The 21268-nt window shown below is 38.1% G+C and overlaps 1 protein-coding gene and 1 non-coding gene across 3 annotated transcripts in view; both read left to right on the top strand.

Annotated features, from left to right (window-relative positions):
- LOC134532660 (uncharacterized) overlaps nucleotides 1–21268 on the top strand; it is a 180627-nt gene that overhangs the window by 119876 nt on the left and 39483 nt on the right. For both annotated transcript variants that reach the window (XM_063369322.1, XM_063369323.1), the window contains one exon: nucleotides 20549–20626. In XM_063369322.1, the coding sequence (XP_063225392.1) occupies nucleotides 20549–20626 (78 nt within the window). The remainder of the gene's footprint in view (nucleotides 1–20548; nucleotides 20627–21268) is intronic.
- Trnat-agu (transfer RNA threonine (anticodon AGU)) lies at nucleotides 2041–2114 on the top strand. The gene has a single exon. It is a non-coding gene; the product is annotated as a tRNA-Thr (tRNA).

Genomic DNA, 21268 nt, shown 5'->3' with positions numbered 1-21268 from the left:
AGTGGAGAAATTTTCAATATAAATACTAAATGTCTCACGTATGTTCCGACCCGACTGACGATACATTTAGACGAGTAGTTTCTTTTACAAAACGATTCTCAACAGAAAGAAACCATTGCATGTGCCGTGAGTCCATGAAATGCACTTAGCTGTATTGCATCATTTCCATACTTAAATTTGTATTAAACAGCGTATTTTAAAATTAGGTTCCACTAAAATCGCTTGCTTCTATTTTATGTATAATGGTTATTTGTATAGCTGTAGAACATTAAAAACAATACCTATAGAAAGAATCAATAAACTAAACCTAAGGGCGATGTTAAGTTTGACAAATTAGCAAAGGAATTCATAATACGCCGAAAGAAGGGAATAAACAGTTTTAATTCAACTTAAACCAACAAAAAATAATTTTTATCGTCTGCTAAAAATATCATAAAAGATTGAAATTAAATAAATTTTTATGAACTGTTTGTATCCGCAAATCAGGTGGCGCCAAGTTCGTCTAATATTATTGGGATGAGAAATTTGAAATTCATGAGCACATCGCTCTTTCCCAGTTCCGACTCCGTCCATCGTTCGACAGAGGTTCCAATAAAAATGTGTTTTATCGAACGGAACGTCCCGATTATCGATCTCGCCTCAATCGATACAGGTCCATAATTTTGGATATTATAAAGAATTTTATGCAACAGAAAATTGTAATTTTCCGAGGGTAATTTTTTTTATTCCTGTGTTTTTGTGCTTTATTGTAAACTTTTTTTTAACACGCTGGGACCTCTCTTCTCTCAGACTGCTTGCTGGTTTGACTCCAGTAGGCTGATGCTGGAAGTAATGAATACCGGCGAGATTTATATATTTACCAAAGATGAGCTGGTTACGAATTTGCACTATTAATAATCACTGATCAAGCCGAATGTTCGAAGAAATCTTGTGTTCTTAGAATTTTTATTTGTATATAAACTGTTTAATGTTAGGGCCAAAAATTGTTGAAGAGTACCTAGCTTGTCCGCGTGGTCTGTACATACAAAATACGTAAGTAACGTAAGAACTCAATAAACGCAAGACGCAAAAAAAAAAAAAAAAAAAAGCATCGTCCAACTTTTAACTTACAGCGTTTCGGCTTGCGTTTCCGCTTTCCATATTTTCATCGAATAGAATGCCACAGTGCTGTTTTTATTATACACATGACTTTTTCACTTGTTAAACTTCCGCAGAGTGGGAGTAATTTTAAGTTTTAAATTAAATTATTTACTGTGTCATATGTTTCCATGATAAAATGAATTATCAAATGAAGCTTGGGAAATAAATTTATTTATTACCTACTGCTTGTAAAGCATTTTGGGTCTTGCGACTCCCGTGCTTTATAATGAGTGTTTTTTTTTTTTTTTTTTTTTTGCATTGGTTGCGTGTTTCAATGTTGCATGTTGCGATGTTGTGTAATTTAAAAACGTGGACTTAGCCTATGCAATATTCACTCACAATCGGTATTGAAGTGCTTGCGACACAATTGAATAACTAAATATTTCAGATCGGAAAATGCGTCCGTCTGACGACACAGCTGTGCCGAGCGCGGCCATTGTGCAACATTGGCGGGACCCCCGATTAGTGTCACGTGACGAGAAATTGAAAGTACAATAGAGTCTAACTTGTTACGAGCTTTCACCACAAGCGTGTGTGGAACTGATCAGCTGACAAACGGAAAACATCCAGTTATCCATACGGTTTTTCTTGGTTGTAAACTTGATTCTTGTTATATTAGCTGTAAAGCGGTATATCTAAAGAAATAAATATATATATTTAACATCTTAAGTCTAATTAAGAAAGTTAGTAAGCTAGGTACATCTGTAATCGCGTTTAATTTTATTTATAATGAATGAAAAAATGGTAACCTGTTTCCTGACATATATATATTATTGAAGCACATATACAAGTATTAAGATTAAGATAATACTAAACAAATACATTAACCTAAAAATTACAATAGAATAGTGAAAGGAATGTAATAATTTATTAACCAATATTTTCATCTTTCCCCCCAACGGCGCCGTGGCTTAGTTGGTTAAAGCGCCTGTCTAGTAAACAGGAGATCGAGGGTTCGAATCCCTCCGGTGCCTTTTACCTCTTAGTTTTTTTTTAAATTTATTTTTCTCAACATGGAATGATTGGTAATTACATGTTTAAAGCAATTTTTTTTTAAGGCGTCTTTAAGTTGTTATTAGAAACGTTTTATTAATTGCTTATTCACTGTTCTAGTGTTGTTTAAATTTGGGTGTTTTGAATTTTTTGACTGTTTTTAACATCTTAATCGTTGTAATACTAAGTTCACTCAAAAGTATTTAAGATTTTTTTTTTTTTACTAAATCTGCACCTCGGAGTCATAAGACACTATGTCCAATTTTGGGCAAAATTCACTTTTACCATAAACTTGACCTCTGTTTAACGTTCTTTCTCGTGTCATACAACACTTAGATCTACGATATTTCAGGTAGAAAATAGTTGAGTATATAAAGAGGAACTATTTAAATTTCTTTAAACTGCTCTCATAAAAAATATGGTTTTTGTGACATAGTGTCTTATGCCTTCGAGGTACATATAAGAGTTTTAATTTTTTGTGATTCCAACCTGTTCTATCTATAGAAGGAAAAAAAAAATCCAAAAACTTTCTGTCATATATTTGGTTATGTAGGTACATATTTTCACAATTCAAGTTCACATAGATACATATTATGCATTTTTGCTAGACAACTACCTTTTGTAGTTTTAACATTTCTGCTGTTATTTTTATATTGAGCTATTTATCTGAATTTTTGGCATGGCCATGCACAACTTATATATTCCCCAGCTTATATTCGTTGAAAAAATCCGATATTCATTGTCAGACTCCCGTCTGTAGCCGCGTGGGGGCGAAAGCTGAACACTTCAAGCGGGCGACTACCACACTGTCGTAATAACTACCCCAGTCAACAAACATTGACTTCAGCGCGTGCTCAGGTTTAGATCCCTATTCCATGCCAGGCCAAAATGTTCAAACACGGAAACTGTAGGTGTCAGGTCTGAAGTGTAGAAGTCACTGTAGTTTTTAAATTGTATTAACAGTAGCTTTATAAAGCCATGTTTATAAACTACACAAGGAATGCAACGACGCAATAACGCAACACGCAATGAGTGCGATAAAATCACGGACGTTTGTAAGCACGTAAGTCGCGATACGTCACCAACCCGACAACTTGAAATTGTTAAAGAGTTGAAACCGAATATTTTTTTTTTTACCCAGACTTCTTTTGTTCATTCATTTTTACCATGAAAACAAATGATATTATGATTTCACTATACGAAAGTTTAACAAGTAAAAACGTAATGTTCATAATAAAAACAACACCGTGGTCGTCTATGTGTATGACTACCGATTGCGTCTTTAAAAGTTTTCGGAACAGTTTACTTCCACTTCCAAATTGTTCTAAACACACGTATAGTTTTAAGAAATAAGTCACTACCAAGGTAGGAAGTAATTAAAATGAGGTTTGATATTTTTGTGAACCCCACAAATTCATTAATAAAACTAGGATCTGTAACATAAAAATAAAGATGGTATCAGGATAAGAATTCTGATTAACTTTAAAACGTAGTGTCCTTAGTATGCAATCAATATGTCAATTTAAAAAAAGTTAAATGTCACATACAGACAAAAATAATTTCGAAAATTACTGACAAAATTCCCGTTACAACTTTGTGTCACGTATGTACGTTAGTTAGACCAAAGTTTCCGGATTCAATTTACGTCAGGTTCGAAAATGTTAAACTTGTTAAAAAAGTTTTTTTTTCTTTCCTACGAAAGGCAATGCTAAACTATCGTAGAATCACTCTGCCATGAAACCTGAATAGTGATACTGCTTTCACCTGATTGGTTTATCGCGCTCTAGTAACAAGGTCTCTACAGCACCATGACCCTTAATGCAAACGCGCTTAACAAACGCGCTTTTTTTTATCTTGTAATTTTGATTAGTGAACAATATATTCCGTTTCTTCCGGGACTTACGGCATGCATTCAATAAATACCTACGCCGTGAACCTTCGAACAAATGAAGTTGCATTAGTGAAAAGAAAGCAGTTTATGCCTTTGATATGAATTTATGAGAGCAGAATTTCGCAAGGCATTCCTCAAGTTTGATTTATTTTGACTTCGTTTGTAGCAGTGACGCCCATTTCCTGTGCTTATCTCTGCTGGCCGTAAAACAAATCCCAGGAATGGCAATGAAGACAGGAAGATTATTGGTTCGATTCTTGAACCGTTGCATGTTAATAAACCTTTATGTTTGCGTGGATAACACTTCTGAGGGTCGCCCGGAAGCGATTAGGATCGTAATTATAGTTGATTTTTTTTTTAAATAAATTCGTTTGATTATAAATGCCTCTTAAGAAAATCTCAGCGTTCTCGGCAGTCGAACATCAAAGCGTCTGAAAATAGCGTGAATATGAAACTGAAGATGAGCGTATGAATAGGTTGGACGCTTATAGTATGTCGGAATAGATTTGAGAGAATACTGTTTTTTTTTTTTTAATTTTTTTTTTATTTTTTTTGTTTTTTTACCCCACGGACAATTATATGTTGCCTTATCGAGATCAGGTTGCGGAGAAAACCAGTATGTGCTAATACCACACGAAAATATGACTCAAAATATTGTATATGCTGAAGTAGGTACTCTTAACAATTTATAGTCAGATTTCTTTTAAATAATTTAATATGTGAAATATGTGTTTACTTAGAATGTAACATTTTTATGTAAAAAAATAAATAAAAAAGGCATAGATAAACAAAAAACGTGATAAATAAATAACGACCAAAAAATCAAGCGAAGCGGGTACTTGCAGCTAGTAATTCTATAATAAGTAAAGCATCGTTCAAAGTTTACATATTATAATAGACCGATAAATCGAAAATATCAATACTTTCAAGCCAATGTTTCATAGTTATCGATATAATTCGAAGAATAGTTGTATCGATATATCGATAGTTGATTAGATGTAACGATATATCGAGAGTTATATCAATATATATATTTGCCTTAATATATTGATAGATGTATTGAGATATCGATAATTGTATCAATAAATCGAAGATTGTATCGATACATCGATATATAGAAATTTATCGATATGTCGATAATTGTGTCAACATATCGATGGTTAAATTAATATATCGAAGGTTGTATCCATGCATCGTAATATCGACAGTTGTATCGATGTAACTACATATCGATAGTTGTATTGATATAGCGATAACAGTATCGATATATTGATAGTTGTATCGATAATCGATTATTGTATCGATAGAGCAATCTTGTATCGATATATGTATAATGCATTGTTATATCGATATGTGTATTATTTAATTAAGGAATATGTCCTCCCTTTGCTTTAATCACGGCTTTAACTCTTTTCAGCATGGAGTCAACTAAATTTTTACAATTATTCTTGATTGCCTCTCGAAACCATACTTTAACTACTGCTTCCACCATCTTGATTTTCGTCGTACATACCATCACTTGTAATCTGGCCTTGCAGCTCGCCAACAAATTCTCAATGGGAATGAGACCTGGCGAATTTCCAGGCCAGTCCAAAATGCTAATCTTGGCTTTACTGTGCCAGAAAATGGCTGCAATTATAACTACGGTCCGTAATTTTTTTTAACTTTGCATATTCTATGTAATACTGTACTTTAAAACAAGACAAAAAATGGAGAAAGAATATTCTGACTGAAAGGTTATGCCTAGGTACTTAGAACTCTTTATTGGCACCTGTTCTGTATTTTATTTTATGTAGAAATGTGTGATTAGGTTATTTAAGGATAAGAGATAGAAACTTAAGTGTTTTTAAGCAGAAAACTGTAAAATGAAGGGCACGTTTACCCAGTGACTAGCAATAGTTTAGTAGTACTGGCTGTATTAATTCTTGCCACTGAATAAATATTTCGTTTAAATAGCTATTAATAACAATAGTAATAAAGTTGTTCGGAGTAAAATGTTTTTAAATTTCATGAAATTAAACAAACGTTAGAAAATTATCAATTATATAATTTGAACACTAATATATAGTTTTTATTTTTTTTGTCTGTTTGGTTCATAATGTAAATATATACTTCTAATAGACAACATTATATATTTTATAGTTAAATTACAATTGACGCAAATAAAGAATAGATCTATGTTCATGAATTAATTAGGTATATTTTTAACTTACTGACTTGTAATATGAAGTAAAAATGTACTCGAAATACTGAAGTTTCACACAAATACCTTCATGTATCGTCTATTACATACTGCTGCTGTTTAAAATATTAACTTTATCAATAATTTTAATTTGGCACTTTATACACTATCAAGAAAACACATTCGAATGCAAAGTTCATAGATAGCCATTTCATATGCCACCGTGGTAGTGTTCTGAAGGGAAAGAAAATATAAAATTGGTCTTTGTGTGTGGCGCTGCTAGAGGAAACAGTTGATTATTTAGATGATTTGGAACACACATATATAGTTTTATTTTTTCTTCTTCTTTGTTTATTCCGGCATAATTCAAAAACTATTGAACTGATTTAGATTTTTAAAAAAATTAGTAAGGGTTTTTGGCTTACTTTAACACACTACGAAATTACATCCAAGGAGGTAAATATGGTTTCACATTAGTTAATAATATTTAAGTTTTATGAAGAAAAATTTGAACCCCCAAATCTACCAGAGCGAAAAGTAGGAAATTAAGGTTCAACAGTTTTTCCATTTTTTTCAAATTCTATCGCTCAGAGGTGAAAGATGGAGTTTTTCGTATTTACCATTCATTACCTTCGTAACATTCACGAACACAAGAGTTTTCTTACTTTGAACATTCAGCTCACAAAAATCATCTTGGAGTGTAAAATACGCCCAAATCCTTGTCAAATCCACTTCAGAAACCTTCTTTTTCTTTCCACGTGCATGTTAAAGTGGGATTAGGCCTTGACATTTTGCAACTTCACATTATATTGATACCGCTTGCAATAAAGCTTCTGTATTTGATTGTGTTGGCTTGATGTGGCATAGGACGTAGCTGTAGCTAACTTGTTGAAGTACAACATTGATGAACTGGTTTGATAATCATGACAGTTGTAATCGCCCACGTGAAATAATAAGTTATTTCCTTTTATGATTGGACGTAGGGAATCATGGGTATTACAGTAACAAATTTCCAAGCAGAAAGATAGAACACGTTCTAGTGCGGTTTTAGGTGAGGATATGGGTATGAAAACTTTTATACCCAGAGCCAGACCCCCTTGGAAGGGTGCTGAAATTTTACCCACACGGGAGCAGGTGCGCTAGCATAAAAATTGCATGAAAAATGCTAAGGAAATGGGCGTCGTGTGGGGCTGGCTTTACAAACTAGAGCCTGTTAGTAAATAAGTGGTTGCGGCAAGGCACAGAAGGTCTGGAAGATAAGATTTATGCCTTGACATACCAAAAAAATTGACGTAAAAAGGACGAAATTAGAATTGTAGCAAAATAAAATTGAAGGGATACGAAACTCTATAAAGTCGGAATACGACGTAGTTTCTGCGAAGATCCAATTATTTGGAACAACTAGGAACACACGTTCATTTGAGGCGAATTCCTCGTTTAAAACTGGTGTGTGGCTGTGTCATGGACACGGCCGTGTATTGTACGTGAATACGTGTACGTAAAAGGCAATACTTTCTATACAAAATATAAAATACGCTATTTTATGTATGTTATAATCATGTTTGAACACTAAGAAGTTGCGTATAGGCCGACATTATATATTTTTGATTATATATATATTTTTTATTTTAACACCACGTATATTCACTGTAACTATTTAACACTAATGTTTTATATGTGAAATCGATAGATTTTGACGAGAGTTGACGATTGAAACCTAAACGAATGTCGTAGCTTCTTCGAGTCAATAGTTATACTAAATGGAAATATCGAAAAGCAGCAAAATGACCTCAAAATGGCGGCGCTTCCCCCTCCACCGCGCGCGATGAGTCACAGTCCTCACTTAGCGTAACGAATTCTTTTGATCTTTTAGCTACCCACTGGTGTAATTTTTATTTTGGATGGAGATGATAGATATGTAGCTGCAACACCAAACTTGTATCCCCCGAATTTGTTATCATTCGTTTTTCTTTTTTTTAATTGCCTCCGACTACGGAAGCAATTTTAAAGATGTATTCACGTCAGAAAGACAGTATAAATACACTGAAGTTCCTAGCATTGAACTGACTGGCCGCAGCTGAGAAGAGTCTCGGAGGGACGCTGTTTTGGGCCCAGCCTGTGGCGGGCTCCCGCGCGGAGGTCAGGTACCGAAGCCGCGCGCCTGTGATGGATGAAGGGGGGATGGGAGGAGGGAGAGACGGGTTCCCTGCGCCCTCAGACCGCCGGGTGGCAACAACAGGCAACAACAACCCAGCTGCGACCCCGCTGGCCGGCCCCTGGGCCCCGTTCGGGAACCACACATAACCCTAGAAACACACAACTTAGAAACCTCGAAAAAAAAAAAAATCCACGCAACTTAGAACTGTCACAAGTTAGAACGATCAAAACTTAGAAAAACGTAACTTAGAAACACACAACTTAGAAACCTCGAAAAAATCCACGTAACTTAGAACTGCCATAAGTTAGAACGATCAAAACTTAGAAAACGTAACTTAGAAACACGCAACTTAGAAAGCTCGAAAAAAATTAATCCACGTAACTTAGAACTGTCATAAGTTCGAACGATCAAAACTTAGAAAATAACGTAACTTAGAAACACATAACTTAGAAACGTCGTAACGTAGAAAGTCGTAACTTAGAACAGGCATTACTTAGAAAATTCTATCTTGTCTGTTTCTAAGTTGTGTGTTTCTAAGTTGTGATAGCACCCCGGCCCGTCTGTCCCCCCCGACGGAGCGCGCGGCTACCCGGGCGCGCACACGCACTGCACAGAGCTTCAGGGAAAACAACGCGATTTCAAAACTGCTCAAGACATCCGCGTGGGGGTCTGTTCACGGAAAAGAATTCAACAATTCGCTGAGGGTCGATAAGTAGTTTTGTTTCTTGATTGTTTTTTTTTTCACTTAACTGTGTTTTTAGAAGAGTTAAAATGACTAAAAAACGTGTTTTCAGAGCAATTTTTGGGCATACAACTACCAGTACAGATTCTTGAAAGCACTTACGGGACTTGCATCAAACCTTTATCTACATTTCTCCGCCATATAATGTTACTGTAACCTTTCAAGTTTCACAGTTGTCCTATGCACGACGAGAAGACTGTGCGCCAGTTCAGAGCAATTTTGTATTTTTATTTTTATTTTTTAGTTAATGATATTTTCTTCATACCTTTTCGTACACCTGATCGTGTGTACATGCAATGGCATTTCAGAGACCTACGGTTTGAAATATATATATATATATATATATATATATATATATATATATTCAAACGAGAGAATCAATTTTGGTATGCGTACGATAGGTGGCACTACGTCCTTAATAATAAACTAGGCTCAATCCGTTAACTTCACTCTCGCAAATGCTGAGTGCACTTTGATTTCAACCTCGAAAATTGACGGGAGGATCAACAGATAAATCATTTGTTCGCATCAGTCTTCACGTGGATCGAGTGTTCGTGGCCTATAACAGCGGGAATTGGGGAGGGGGGTTGGGGGGTGGCCCTTACGCCGGCCCAGACAACAAGGGGAAGTGCGGCCGGCAGCTTCTGTTGTGTGGCTGTCCTTGAACATGACACCCAAAAGAGAGGAGTCCGCCCGTCGGGACTGAGTACGAGCTTTGTGTGGGCGATGAATCTCCTTCGTGTAGCGACTGCCTCCTCCCTCTCTCCAAACACAACCCCCCCCCCCTCCACCCCCCCCCAAACCATCGACCCGCCGACGTGGACGGCCCGGCCGTATGGATGCGTGTTTTATTGAAAGGAGTTACGTCCACCCACCACGACCCAGGTCCGCGAGCGCCGCTGAAGACGACGGGGGAAACACATCCAGGCTGCCGAAACGGCGCTGCCGCTTCGTCTCTGTGCTCGTCTGTGTTCAGTTGTGGCCCACGTCGAATTTCGTTGTTCGCCTCTCGTGTTCGTTCGTCCGGCTTTCGTTCGTTCACAGCTACAACTCAAAACGGTCATATCCTAGAATGCTTGGAATAAATCCACAACCGTCATAAGTTAGAACGATTGTAACTAAGAAACACACAACTAAGAATAGTCAAAGCTTTGAAACACACAACACAGAAATTTAATTTTTTAGAGACACACACTTCAGAACTACCACGAGTTAGGACCATATAATTTATTATTGTCATAACTCGGAAAATTCTGTCTTATGTAAATAGTATCTGTTGGTACTTGTATTTATTTAGCACTCGTTTCACTGCTATAGTTTCGTTTATTTGTGATTAGACTTCATTAGCAAGATCTTTACACAGTGAGGATACACAGAAGTCGAATATATACGAGTAGATAGCAGCTGTTGTTGCATTATGTCTTAGATTTTGGACACAGACTCTAATCCTCATTATTAGTAATAGTTTAATGTGAAGCTCTCTCGAAAGGGTTCCTTCCCACCCGAGAAAGGCCTATTTCAGTTGGTACCAGAAGAACTTGAATTTTTATAATTTTTACGCTGGCATTCGTGCACTATTAAAAAAAAGAAGAGAGAATTCGGGTAGAAACTAAGGACCTGTACCTTATAATTTAAATAATTACTTACAAGTGCATTCACACAAGAAGTCCAACCTGGAACTTAAATTTCGACGTTGGTTTTGCTCATTTATCTTAGCATATTTTTTTATATTCTTTCCTGATAAATTATTCCCGCGTCAGTTTCATAAATGCTTAATCAAATTTCTGATACAATATATATATGTGGCAATATAGCATTTAAAATTCTTTTCTAATTCGAAAATCATGAAAATGAATTTGGTATTGACCAGCACATTAAGTTACAAGATTTAAAGGGAAAAAAATCATTTTCCCATAATGACAAACAAAAACGAATAAAAATGAAAAGTACCGTAACGGGACCCTGCAGAGCCTCTCACCCCCCCCCCTCCCCATCCCCACCCCTCCGATTGGTGCATAAGGTTGGGGGTCAGACGGCGACCGAGGGCTTCACTGCTCGGAGCAGGGCTGTAACTTCCTGACGTAAGGCCCGCGCGGTTCCCGTACCGCGCCCACGGCTCGTCCCCAATTAGAAAACACGCACACGACTGTGCACACAACCTCTGCGAAGTCGGTTCACAATCAATTGAAAACTTACCTTTAATTTCGCCCAGTGAAATTTTGCGATGCATCCTACATCTCAAGGCAGTGCTAGTAAGTAACTATATTAACTACCAAATGATTATCCCGTGACATCTGACCAGCAATTTGTGAGCACAGTTTTTTTTCAAACCACGACACATTACAATTATTACTAGTGACTCATAAGTAAACATGAATCACACCCGATTATTGTAATATCTCGACAATTTCTCTAATCCTACCAAAATGGCAGCATATTCTACTGACATTGGTTGATGCGCCATGCGTCTGTAACAGAAATGAAATATATTAATTATTTCGCTTTTCTGTGCACTGTGTCTAATAAATCGATGAACGCCGGCTGCACGCACGAAAAAGTGTCCCGTTACGCACATTGTCCCGTTACTCTGTGTCCCGTTACGCTCATTGTACGCTTGCGCCGCATCTATCTCTCTTCCACTCGATTGGAACAACCATCGATTTTACTTTTTCGAGGCACATTAAACTTGAAACACTCCCATTCGTTTCCAACTTTTCCTATCATCGTCCTATCATTAACAGAATAACACAGATTGGAAGAAGTTAAATAGCAAACATGTATAAAAGTTATAGTTAAAATAATCTCTTCGTTAAAGTAATAAACATATTTGAATTAATGAGTGCAAATAAAAGTAAATTTATCAATTAAATTGTAGATTTCATTTCGCTCCTTCTTTGTATCCATACAAAATAGTGATGACTCAATAAAAATTATTCAATTTTATTCATAAAAGTATGCAATCATTTCATCAATGTTTTGTTATGACGTTGTCACGTTAAACTATCGTCCGTAAACCGACTTTACAGACAACCAAATTTTTTCCCCTTCACTTGTGTCACCCGGCTGAACTCGCGCCTACGACCCGCCGGGGAAACTGGGCCGGAACAGGTGGGCGCCGCCGGAGCTCGCTGTCCGACGTAAACAAACCTCGCGTGTTTACTTAACAATCCCGCGGTCGACGGTGAGTTACCGCCAGCGCCCGGCGCCCACGGCCCGTTGTGACCGCCGCGCGGTTAGGCAACTCTGCACGCAGCCGAGACGCCCCTGGTAAAATGCAGACCGTAAAACGCATGGCTGTGTCTACGAGAAGGTGGAGAAAACCAGCAGAAAAATACACGAAATAATTGTTTAAACATATATATTTTTTTTAATATACCACTTTTTGACGTGATAACGTCTTATAAATCGATGAACGCCGGCTGCACGCACGAAAAAGCATGACTCATTGTCACGTTCCGCCTGAGCCGAGCGTGCAAGACCCGGCCAACCACCGTGCGAGGAAAATCTTCTATAATATCAAACAGGTTAAGGCGGGCTTTTTAACTAATTGTTCGTTATTATATTTAAACAAATTATTCAAATTAAAATTTCAAAAACTGTATATAATATTTGAAAATTAAAAAGTATGCAATTTGTCATCAATGTTTTGTTATGACGTTATCACGTAAAATTATCGTCTGTAAACCGGCTTTACAGACAACCCCTTAAAAAAAAGACTAAGCAGTATAAAGTTATTATCTTCTAGTACCACACAGATGTATAACCCCATACGGATTTCTAACCCCGCGCAGATTGTCCTGAAAAATTGTGACTAAGAATTTTTCAATACCTATTGAAAATAGCCTACTTGTAGGATTGAAATCGAGAAACGTGAGGTTGCATGCAATGGATATAACAGTAAGGAGTTGTATGGAGTAGCTGTCGTTGAGAAAACTCACACAACAGTTCATATCATAAAATTGTGAGTGACTTGTCAACTATCTATTGCATGCGCCCCTCTTTAAAAAAAAAAACTACTGAAAAGTCATATTTAATCAATTTTTAAAAAATATATTCAGAAATGTATACAAACATACATATGTGTAGTGGCAGACATTTCCACTGGAAGTGGGGAAAAAATTTTCAAAATATCAGTGAAGACAGTATGTTATTTTTGAGTTTTGTAAGGTAAGCTTTTACAACACCTGCAGTTTCAACTGAGTGAGGAACCCACGTCGCCTACTGCTACTCCTGTAGGCCCTTATGTCAGTGTGCTAGTGTCAATAGTAGCGTAAGATTTTTTTAATACACATTTTCAACACTTAATTCTCCACAATTGTTCCGGATAAAAAAAATTCTGTATCCATAACTGTATAACATTAGTAAATTTACAGAGAAATAAATGTCCAAAATTTAGTTTTTGAATGTTACTAATACGTGTAACTGTGTTTTACTGCTAGAAAAATGATCAACGTGCTTTCAAAATTAGGCAAACCCCTAGCAATTTAGTGGAAAAACTGACTGGTGAGTCTAAACAGGTAGTTTCTTGGACTATTGCAAACGTGGTTTACACAGCTTTCTTTGCACACCAAGGTTGGAAAGTGACAGTTTTGTGAAAGAATGAAATTCATCTGGAAAACACTCAAAGCTGCTCCTATACGGGCGACCAGCAAACCGGCAAAACTTTATTTTGCATGTGCTTATTGACGCTGCGGTAGTCTTTCTTGAAACGTCCAAAACCGGCGGACCACGTGACGCTAGGTGCGGGAAGAGCCATTCCACCGACTAACATCCAACCCTGAGAAAACAAACCGTCAATGGCTTCCCGCGAGGGGAAGCCTAAGATACACATAAAGTTCTGCCATTCCCGATTACACCCGAACAATTCACCTTCGGCCAACCTCGGGTTTATTTATATATATTTATATTTCTCTGTTTATTTTAATTTAGTTATACTAACCTAACTAACCGTCCATAGTGTTTTGAAGTGTTTTAATGTAGCTAACATAACAGACCACTTTTAATATTTGAATTCATTTTTCCTGCGCAAAAATAAAACAAATCCCGAAGTTGGCCGAAGGTGGATTGTTCGGGTGTAATCGGGAATGGCAGAACTTTATGTGCATCTTAGGTCTCCCGCAAGGGAGAGCCGGCCGCCACGGCTTAACTGCGCGTGCGCGGCGGGACAGTGTGGTTTTCCAATTAGCCAAACCACACGAACACCTCCATAAAAAAACTCTTTCGCCAAACAACATTTTTTTTTTTTTTCGGGCGTGGAAAGAGGTGAAAGTGTGTCGGAGAGACGCTTTTCCAACGAGAGCTAAGAACACACGTGGGACCGCGCGAGTATGTACAGTTGATTCCAGATAACCTGAACATTTGAAGAAAGGCTTGCCAAGTCTTTTAACCACCGGTCAGTAGGACAATCGAATAAGGTTCGCAGGTTTTCACGACCATTGTGCGGAAGTTGCTTGGCTCGTGGGTTCTAGCCGCGTCGGAGGTGGGGATGGCAAAACTTTTCAACACATCGATAAATCGGTATTTCGATACATCGCTTTAATTACATCGATACCGATAGAATATCAGACTGAAAATATCTAAATTTTCGATATAATGGTCTATTATAATATACAAACCTTACTCGACTTTACTTATTATAAATTTGTGATTTAAGTATAAGTTTTATTGAGTTATTGATGTATCTAAGCTAATATAAAGGAATTACCTAAAACAAGTTCACCTTAATTTGTTCTTCCGAAGCCTTTTATTATATTTCTGCCAAATTTATTTACCTACAGATAATTTTAATAAAAACCTTTTTCTTGAAAGATTTAATTCTATTCAATTTGATACTACAGGAACTAAATATCAATATAAAAATATCGATAACATATCATCGATATTTTGAACCTCGAATATCGACATTTTCGATTTATCGATACATCAATGCTTAGTGTCTTACCACTGCGCCACAGCGCCACCTAGCTCCGTGTTCAGGCCAAATGCTGAACCATGGAGATGGGAATAGTCAGGAGACGGCGTGCTGTGACGTCATTGAAGTCACTTTTTAACCTCACCATCGCCATATTGTACCGCCCAAAATATTGCGGAAATTGTGTTTATTAATGTCTGCTGATTTTTTAGTAAGCATGAATTATAAATTCCGTCGTTAAATGTCACTTTCACCAAAATAAAAGTCATTTACAGTTGTTTACGCAATGCAAACACTAAGCTTCAGCCAATGTTTTTAGGCATATAACCAATATGGCGCGCTACACACTCACCATGTATTCATGCAGACCTGGCCACCCCTTGTACTGAACAGAGGCGTCTCTTAATGCTGGCGGCTGAAAGGCCTGCAGAAATCGCGAACCATTAAGTCCTGAAAGAATATAGGTGTAAGGAGTTTTTACCGGACTGGTTGAGACACGGGATAAGGGTGTCCATAAAAGCTGGACACCGCTGGATGCCCTTAGGGATCGGCTCTAAACCCATTATCGTGGAATTCCTTTGCCCGGCGAAGTCATGTCCCAGGAATTCTCTCCGACGTTCGGAAAGGTTTTTATGGATAATTTTGCAACCGACGGATAAATTCTGGCGTTCGGACACTCTCTAAGAGCGATTTTGGGACTGATGGCAGTTCGAAAGAAAAACGAAATATTGAAATTAAGGTCAGCTAAGGTATTGATCGTATTTTCAGTAGTGGATTCCAAAGTAACAACGAAAAGAAGTGTATGCGCTAAAACAGTGATGACCAACTTCTCTATTTTAGAGGACAAGGTATTGTTGTTAATCTATTCTGAGGGGCAGACACATGAATACATATAAATATTTGAAGGGAAAAAAAATATTTATAAGTTTGTAGAGAAATAACATAAGTCTCTTAAAAAAGAATATTTACAAAAGATAACATAATCAAATAAGTGTTACCATTAAACAAATCAAAGATGACTAAATATAGATAATAATTGTATTTCTGTTAGAATATAGTGTTTTCTGAAAAATATCTGCTGCCAAGTTATTTTTCATACTATGTATAAACAAACAAAAACAGATAATATACGTGCGGGATCTACAAAACGATATTACAGGCCACCAGTTGATCACCACTGCGCTAGAACACTGTTCTGATCCTCGTGTCGGAGTGTTGGGATCCTTAAGCATGTGGGTAAACATTTAAACGGCATTATTTGATTGAATGTTCAAATATATAATTCAAATGAAAGAATACTACAATAACAGAGTAAAGATTTGGAAGCAGCTGTAGAAGATAAACTTATGTAGAGCACTACAGTGTCATTGTGCAGGAATTCATCCATCTCAGGACATTGAAGAACCAAAAGTAAAACGAATGAGAGGATGATTATTATTCTAAAACAAAAAAAAAAGAGCTAAACTGAATACTTGTGAATTGCAAAACTGGCATCTTTATCTATTTAGAGTGCGTCACCAAAAACCTAGTATTTATCGTGCTTATTCAGAATGAAAGGGCCATTCTCCAACTATAAGTAAAAATTCAAGTTCTCTCTGACTACGAGTGTTCGCCGTTACCAGAAAGTCTGGAAATAAGGGGGATTAGGCGTCGCCATCTTGCAATGTCAAATATTTTGTACAATTTTTCAGAAAAGTTTCCGGATTTTTTTTTTTGACATTACATAGTTCCTAGCTTTGACTGCTTTTTGAAGTCAACATTTGTGAACGGTGAGAGTATCATCACAGTTGTAGTCGTCCGCGGCACTAACAGACTGGATCCTGTTCATAAATACGTGGTTGCAACTGAGTATAGAAAGTCTGGGAGATATTATTTATGCCTTGTCATGCCAAAAATTTGGGATAAATAGGTCAAAATTAGAATTTTAGCAAAAAAGACTGGGGAAAAACAAGATGGCGGAGCCTAATCTCCTATATAAATAATAGTCTGCTATGCATCTGAATAGCTGCTGATTCTGTCAGAAATAGATAGACGTGGGCTACACACGCGGCAGAAACAATGCGTGTGTTGCAATACGTGCGTTCCTAACCAATGTGCTGCAATACTGTTTTGCATTTGTTGGATGCCGTTCTTTGCAATAGCTGTTGTATGTCGATGAATACAACCTGAGACGTTCATTGAAAGCAGAATGTGTAACTATGTTTCCCTTAAATACCTTTCTTTTAAGACCTAAACATCTGTATCTCCTTCAGCTGAATAAGGAAAAATTACATTCTTGATGAAAATTAATATTCTTAACTATCGATTTGAAATTTAATTTACTAAGCTCTGAAGTATTTTACGAAGAAGAAAAATAAGATGACTACATGTATTTCTTGTGAAATTTTGGTTTATGAAACGCAACACTCAATCCACTTCAAGAAGACGCTTGCTTGTAGGCCTACATATTTTGTCGAATATTATTTTGTACTAATGGGCTTCAGATTCCACTTGCAATATTAGGATAAAAGGTATTGTCGCTCGTTACAAGAAAACTATCAAGTTGTGACTTGTGGTCTTGTTGCAGCAGGCCCTAGGATAACAAGTGGTTCGAGCTACGAGCTCTGGTATGGCTACGAACAGCTCAGTGCTGCAGTAGAAAGCTCACATGTTGAAGAACCCCCGCTGCCATTTTCTGTTTTAACTACACCTCAACCTTCGTTGAAACGGTCTTGCCATTGTTTTCTCGTTAAGGCAAACGTTCATTCATTTTTACCGGCTGCCACGCAACACTTCCCCCCCAACTTTCCTTTTCCCTCTCCAAGACATTTTTTTTTCCACCACACCTTAGAACAACTCGTTGTCTTGGTACATGACCTTTGAACAGGGAATCGTTAACATGAATGAGTCGGCTTTAGTGGCGCAACTCACAGTTATTCTTAACTATGAAATAGCACGCTCCTTGCTTCAGTGTTATTGTTTGTATAGTATTTTTGTGACAGACTTCACAGTTGCAATGACAGCCACATATGTATGTGTATGCTTCGTCATGTTAACGGGTGTGTAGCAAGTTTACAGCCGGCAGGGCAAGTCGAGATGACGACTCATCAGAGCGTAAAGACGTGAAGGATGATCACTTCGAAAAGTTTTCCAACGTGAAGAAGAAAGATCCACGAAAGCCTAAAGCTAACGTCCGTCGGTGACATTGTGCGGATCTTCAAGCATGAAGGTGTCTTAGAGAAAGGTTTCACTGCGAATTGGAGTCCCAGGGCTGTATGTGTGTTAGTGAGGCCCCACTCTTTAATATTGCAATTTTTCGTTACGGCCGCCATATTGGATGATGAAACCATTGCACTTTTCGTTACGGCTACCATAATGAAAATCCGTAATTATTATCCGAGTTTAACAGGTGACGCTCGCAAGCTAATGGAATTTCTTACCGGTCTCAGTCAAGTCAAGTCAACTCCAGTTCAACACCGCCGGCGAGGTAACGACCACTGTAACGTCATGCCGGCAATCTTGGAGAACATTGATCTTGACCCTGGCGGCCATTTTCGATTCACCATTTTGGATCCCGCCATTTTGAATTATATAAATATCTGCTCTTTTGGAATAGCTGGTATTTCCGGCGCGGTATAGCCTCTAAGCGCAGGGCTCTGAAAACGGATGCGCAATCTTCTCGTCGTCACAGGATAACTGTGAAATTTTTTAGCGGTGACCGTAGCATTGTATGGCGGAGAAATCAAAATAAAGGTGTAATGCAAGTCCCTTAAGTGCTTTCAAGAATCTGTAGTGGTTGTTTCATGCCTAAAAATTACTCTGAAAACATGCGTTTTAGCCATTTTTAACTCTTATGAAAATACAGTTTAAAAACTTAATCCGAAATCATAAGTACTTTTCGGCCCTCGGCGAACTCTTAAATGCTTTTTTTGTAAACAAACCCACACTCGGATATCTTGAGCAGTTTTGAAATCGCGTTGTTTTTCCTGGAGCTCTGCGCACCGTGTGTGTGTGCCCGGGCAGGCGTGTACCGGGCCCCTGTAGTTGGGGCACGCACCACCGCCTGGGTAACGGCGCTGGCAGCACGATCGTGTAATTTACGGCGATCCCAGTCCGGTTCCCGGCTTCGAGAGGGGGGGGGGGGGGGGAGAGAGAGCCTCGGGTCAGAGGTGGCGGCGGGGTCGACCACCCGGGTTATTAATAACTGGACGGAAGGACTTGCGCAGGAATTCCAAGAGAGCTCGTCACACGCGAACAAATTCCACTCGGCTCAGAGGGACCCCGCCCTGTCAGGGGGGGGGGGGGGGAGACCTGAGATGCACATAAAAGTTTGGACACTGCCCGAACACGCCCGAATAATTCACCTTGGCGCCAACTTCGGGATTTGTTTTATTTTTGCGCGGGAAAAATTAAATTCAAATATTAAGAGTGGTCGGGTTAGGTTAGCTACATTAAAACACTTTAAAACACTATGGACGGTTAGTTAGGTTGGTATAGCTACATTAAAATGAAAATAAACCCGAGGTTGGCCGAAGGTGAATTGTTCGGGTAAGTTCGGGCAGGGTCCAAACTTTATGTGCATGTTAGGTCTCCCGTCAGGGGCGCAGCTGTGTCGGTGTCTCTGAACTGGCGCGCAGTCTTCACGTCGTGCCATGAGATCTGAGCTGCAACCATAACATCGTGTGGCGGAATAAATGAAGATAAAGTTGTAATGCAGGTCCCTTGAGTGCTTTTCAAGAATCTGCACAGGCTGTTTCAAGCTTCGACTTAGCCATTTTAACTCTTCATAAAAAAAACGATGTACGGAAATAAAACCAATTGAATGTTTTCCATGACAAACAGTGCAAAACTGAAATAGCGTATGTCCGCAAGAAATTGTATGAAATCATTCAGAGTGCTGTTTAGGGGGGGGGGGGGAGGGATATTTTTTTTTGTAAAGTTGCGACGAGCGGGAGCATACGCATCAGAATCTCATAATTTTTTTTTGTGGAAAAAAAGGGAGGGGGAAAAAAGGGATAGAAACAGTTTGTCAGCTGTTTGCTTTCAAATTATTTCATTTCGTTGGTGAAATTAATAGATGTATTTTTTTTTTATTTCTTAGTATTTCGAAGCGGGGGGAGGAGCTGTACCCCCTCCCCCCTTTTCCACTCCCTTCTTGAGAGCATCTGTGTCGTTGCTATGTTGCCTGAGGGGCAACCTTTTTTTCACAGACGAGAGAGCCAAAACCCGAAGTTCCCCGAAGTTCGTGTTTTTTTCCCCCCCGTATCTTTAATGTAGCTATCCTAACCAAATCAACCGTCCACAATGTTTTAAAGTATTTATAATGCAGCCAACCTAACCTAATATTGACCATTAGTATCATTTTATCAACACCACCGCCATATTTATTTACAATGAACGAAAAAAAAAAACAAAAAAAAACAGAAGATGCACGTTCGGGCGTTTGGCTGTCTCGTCTGTGAAAAGAAGGCTGCCCGTCGCGCGAGCCGTGTGTTGTCGCCGCCTTGTCGCGTGAGCCGTGTCTGCAGAGGGCGCCGGGGGGCGTGTTGCAGACGGTGCTGAACCCGGGACAGACGCCGCCGGCGCCGCTGGAGCCCAGGATGGCACAGCTGGAGACCCTGGAGGCCAAGGTACGAGCTCTTGCACCTTACATAATTATATATTTTTTGACGTTAGAACGTCTAATAAATCGATGAACGACGGCTGCACGCACGAAAAAGTGTCCCGTTACGCGCATTGTCCCGTTACGCCCATTGTTCCGTTACGCTGTGTTCCGTTACGCTGTCGGCGAGTGCAGTAATAATAGGTTATGTTACAATTGACCAAAAAAATTATGGTGATTCATATAATTGATGATAGATATTTGATTACAGTTTATGTACATGAAAACTTGTTCATAATTATATTTAAACTTTATAGCTAAACGCCAGTTTTTTTAAATTAATTACAAGTCATCTACACGTGTAAACTGTTTCGTCGACTGTTTATAAAGTGAAGTGAAAAGTTAATGTGGTTTTCATTGCTTATTACAACAATTTCTGCAATAAAGGTTAATTATTCTTGCATTTTAAAAATATGATTACTAGTATAATTTCAAGTATTTATTCTTTTATTATTAAAATAAAAATGATTCAATTTTATTCATAGAAGTATGCAATCATTTCATCAATGTTTTGTTATGACGTTGTCACGTTAAACTATCGTCCGTAAACCGACTTTACAGACAACCAATTTTTTTTTGATATTTTTTTTTTAAATTTTAATATCACGCA

This window comes from Bacillus rossius, chromosome 6, assembly GCF_032445375.1.
Source record: "Bacillus rossius redtenbacheri isolate Brsri chromosome 6, Brsri_v3, whole genome shotgun sequence".
NCBI classification, from domain to species: Eukaryota; Metazoa; Arthropoda; class Insecta; order Phasmatodea; family Bacillidae; genus Bacillus; species Bacillus rossius.
This window is presented reverse-complemented; position numbering and strand designations above follow the sequence as displayed.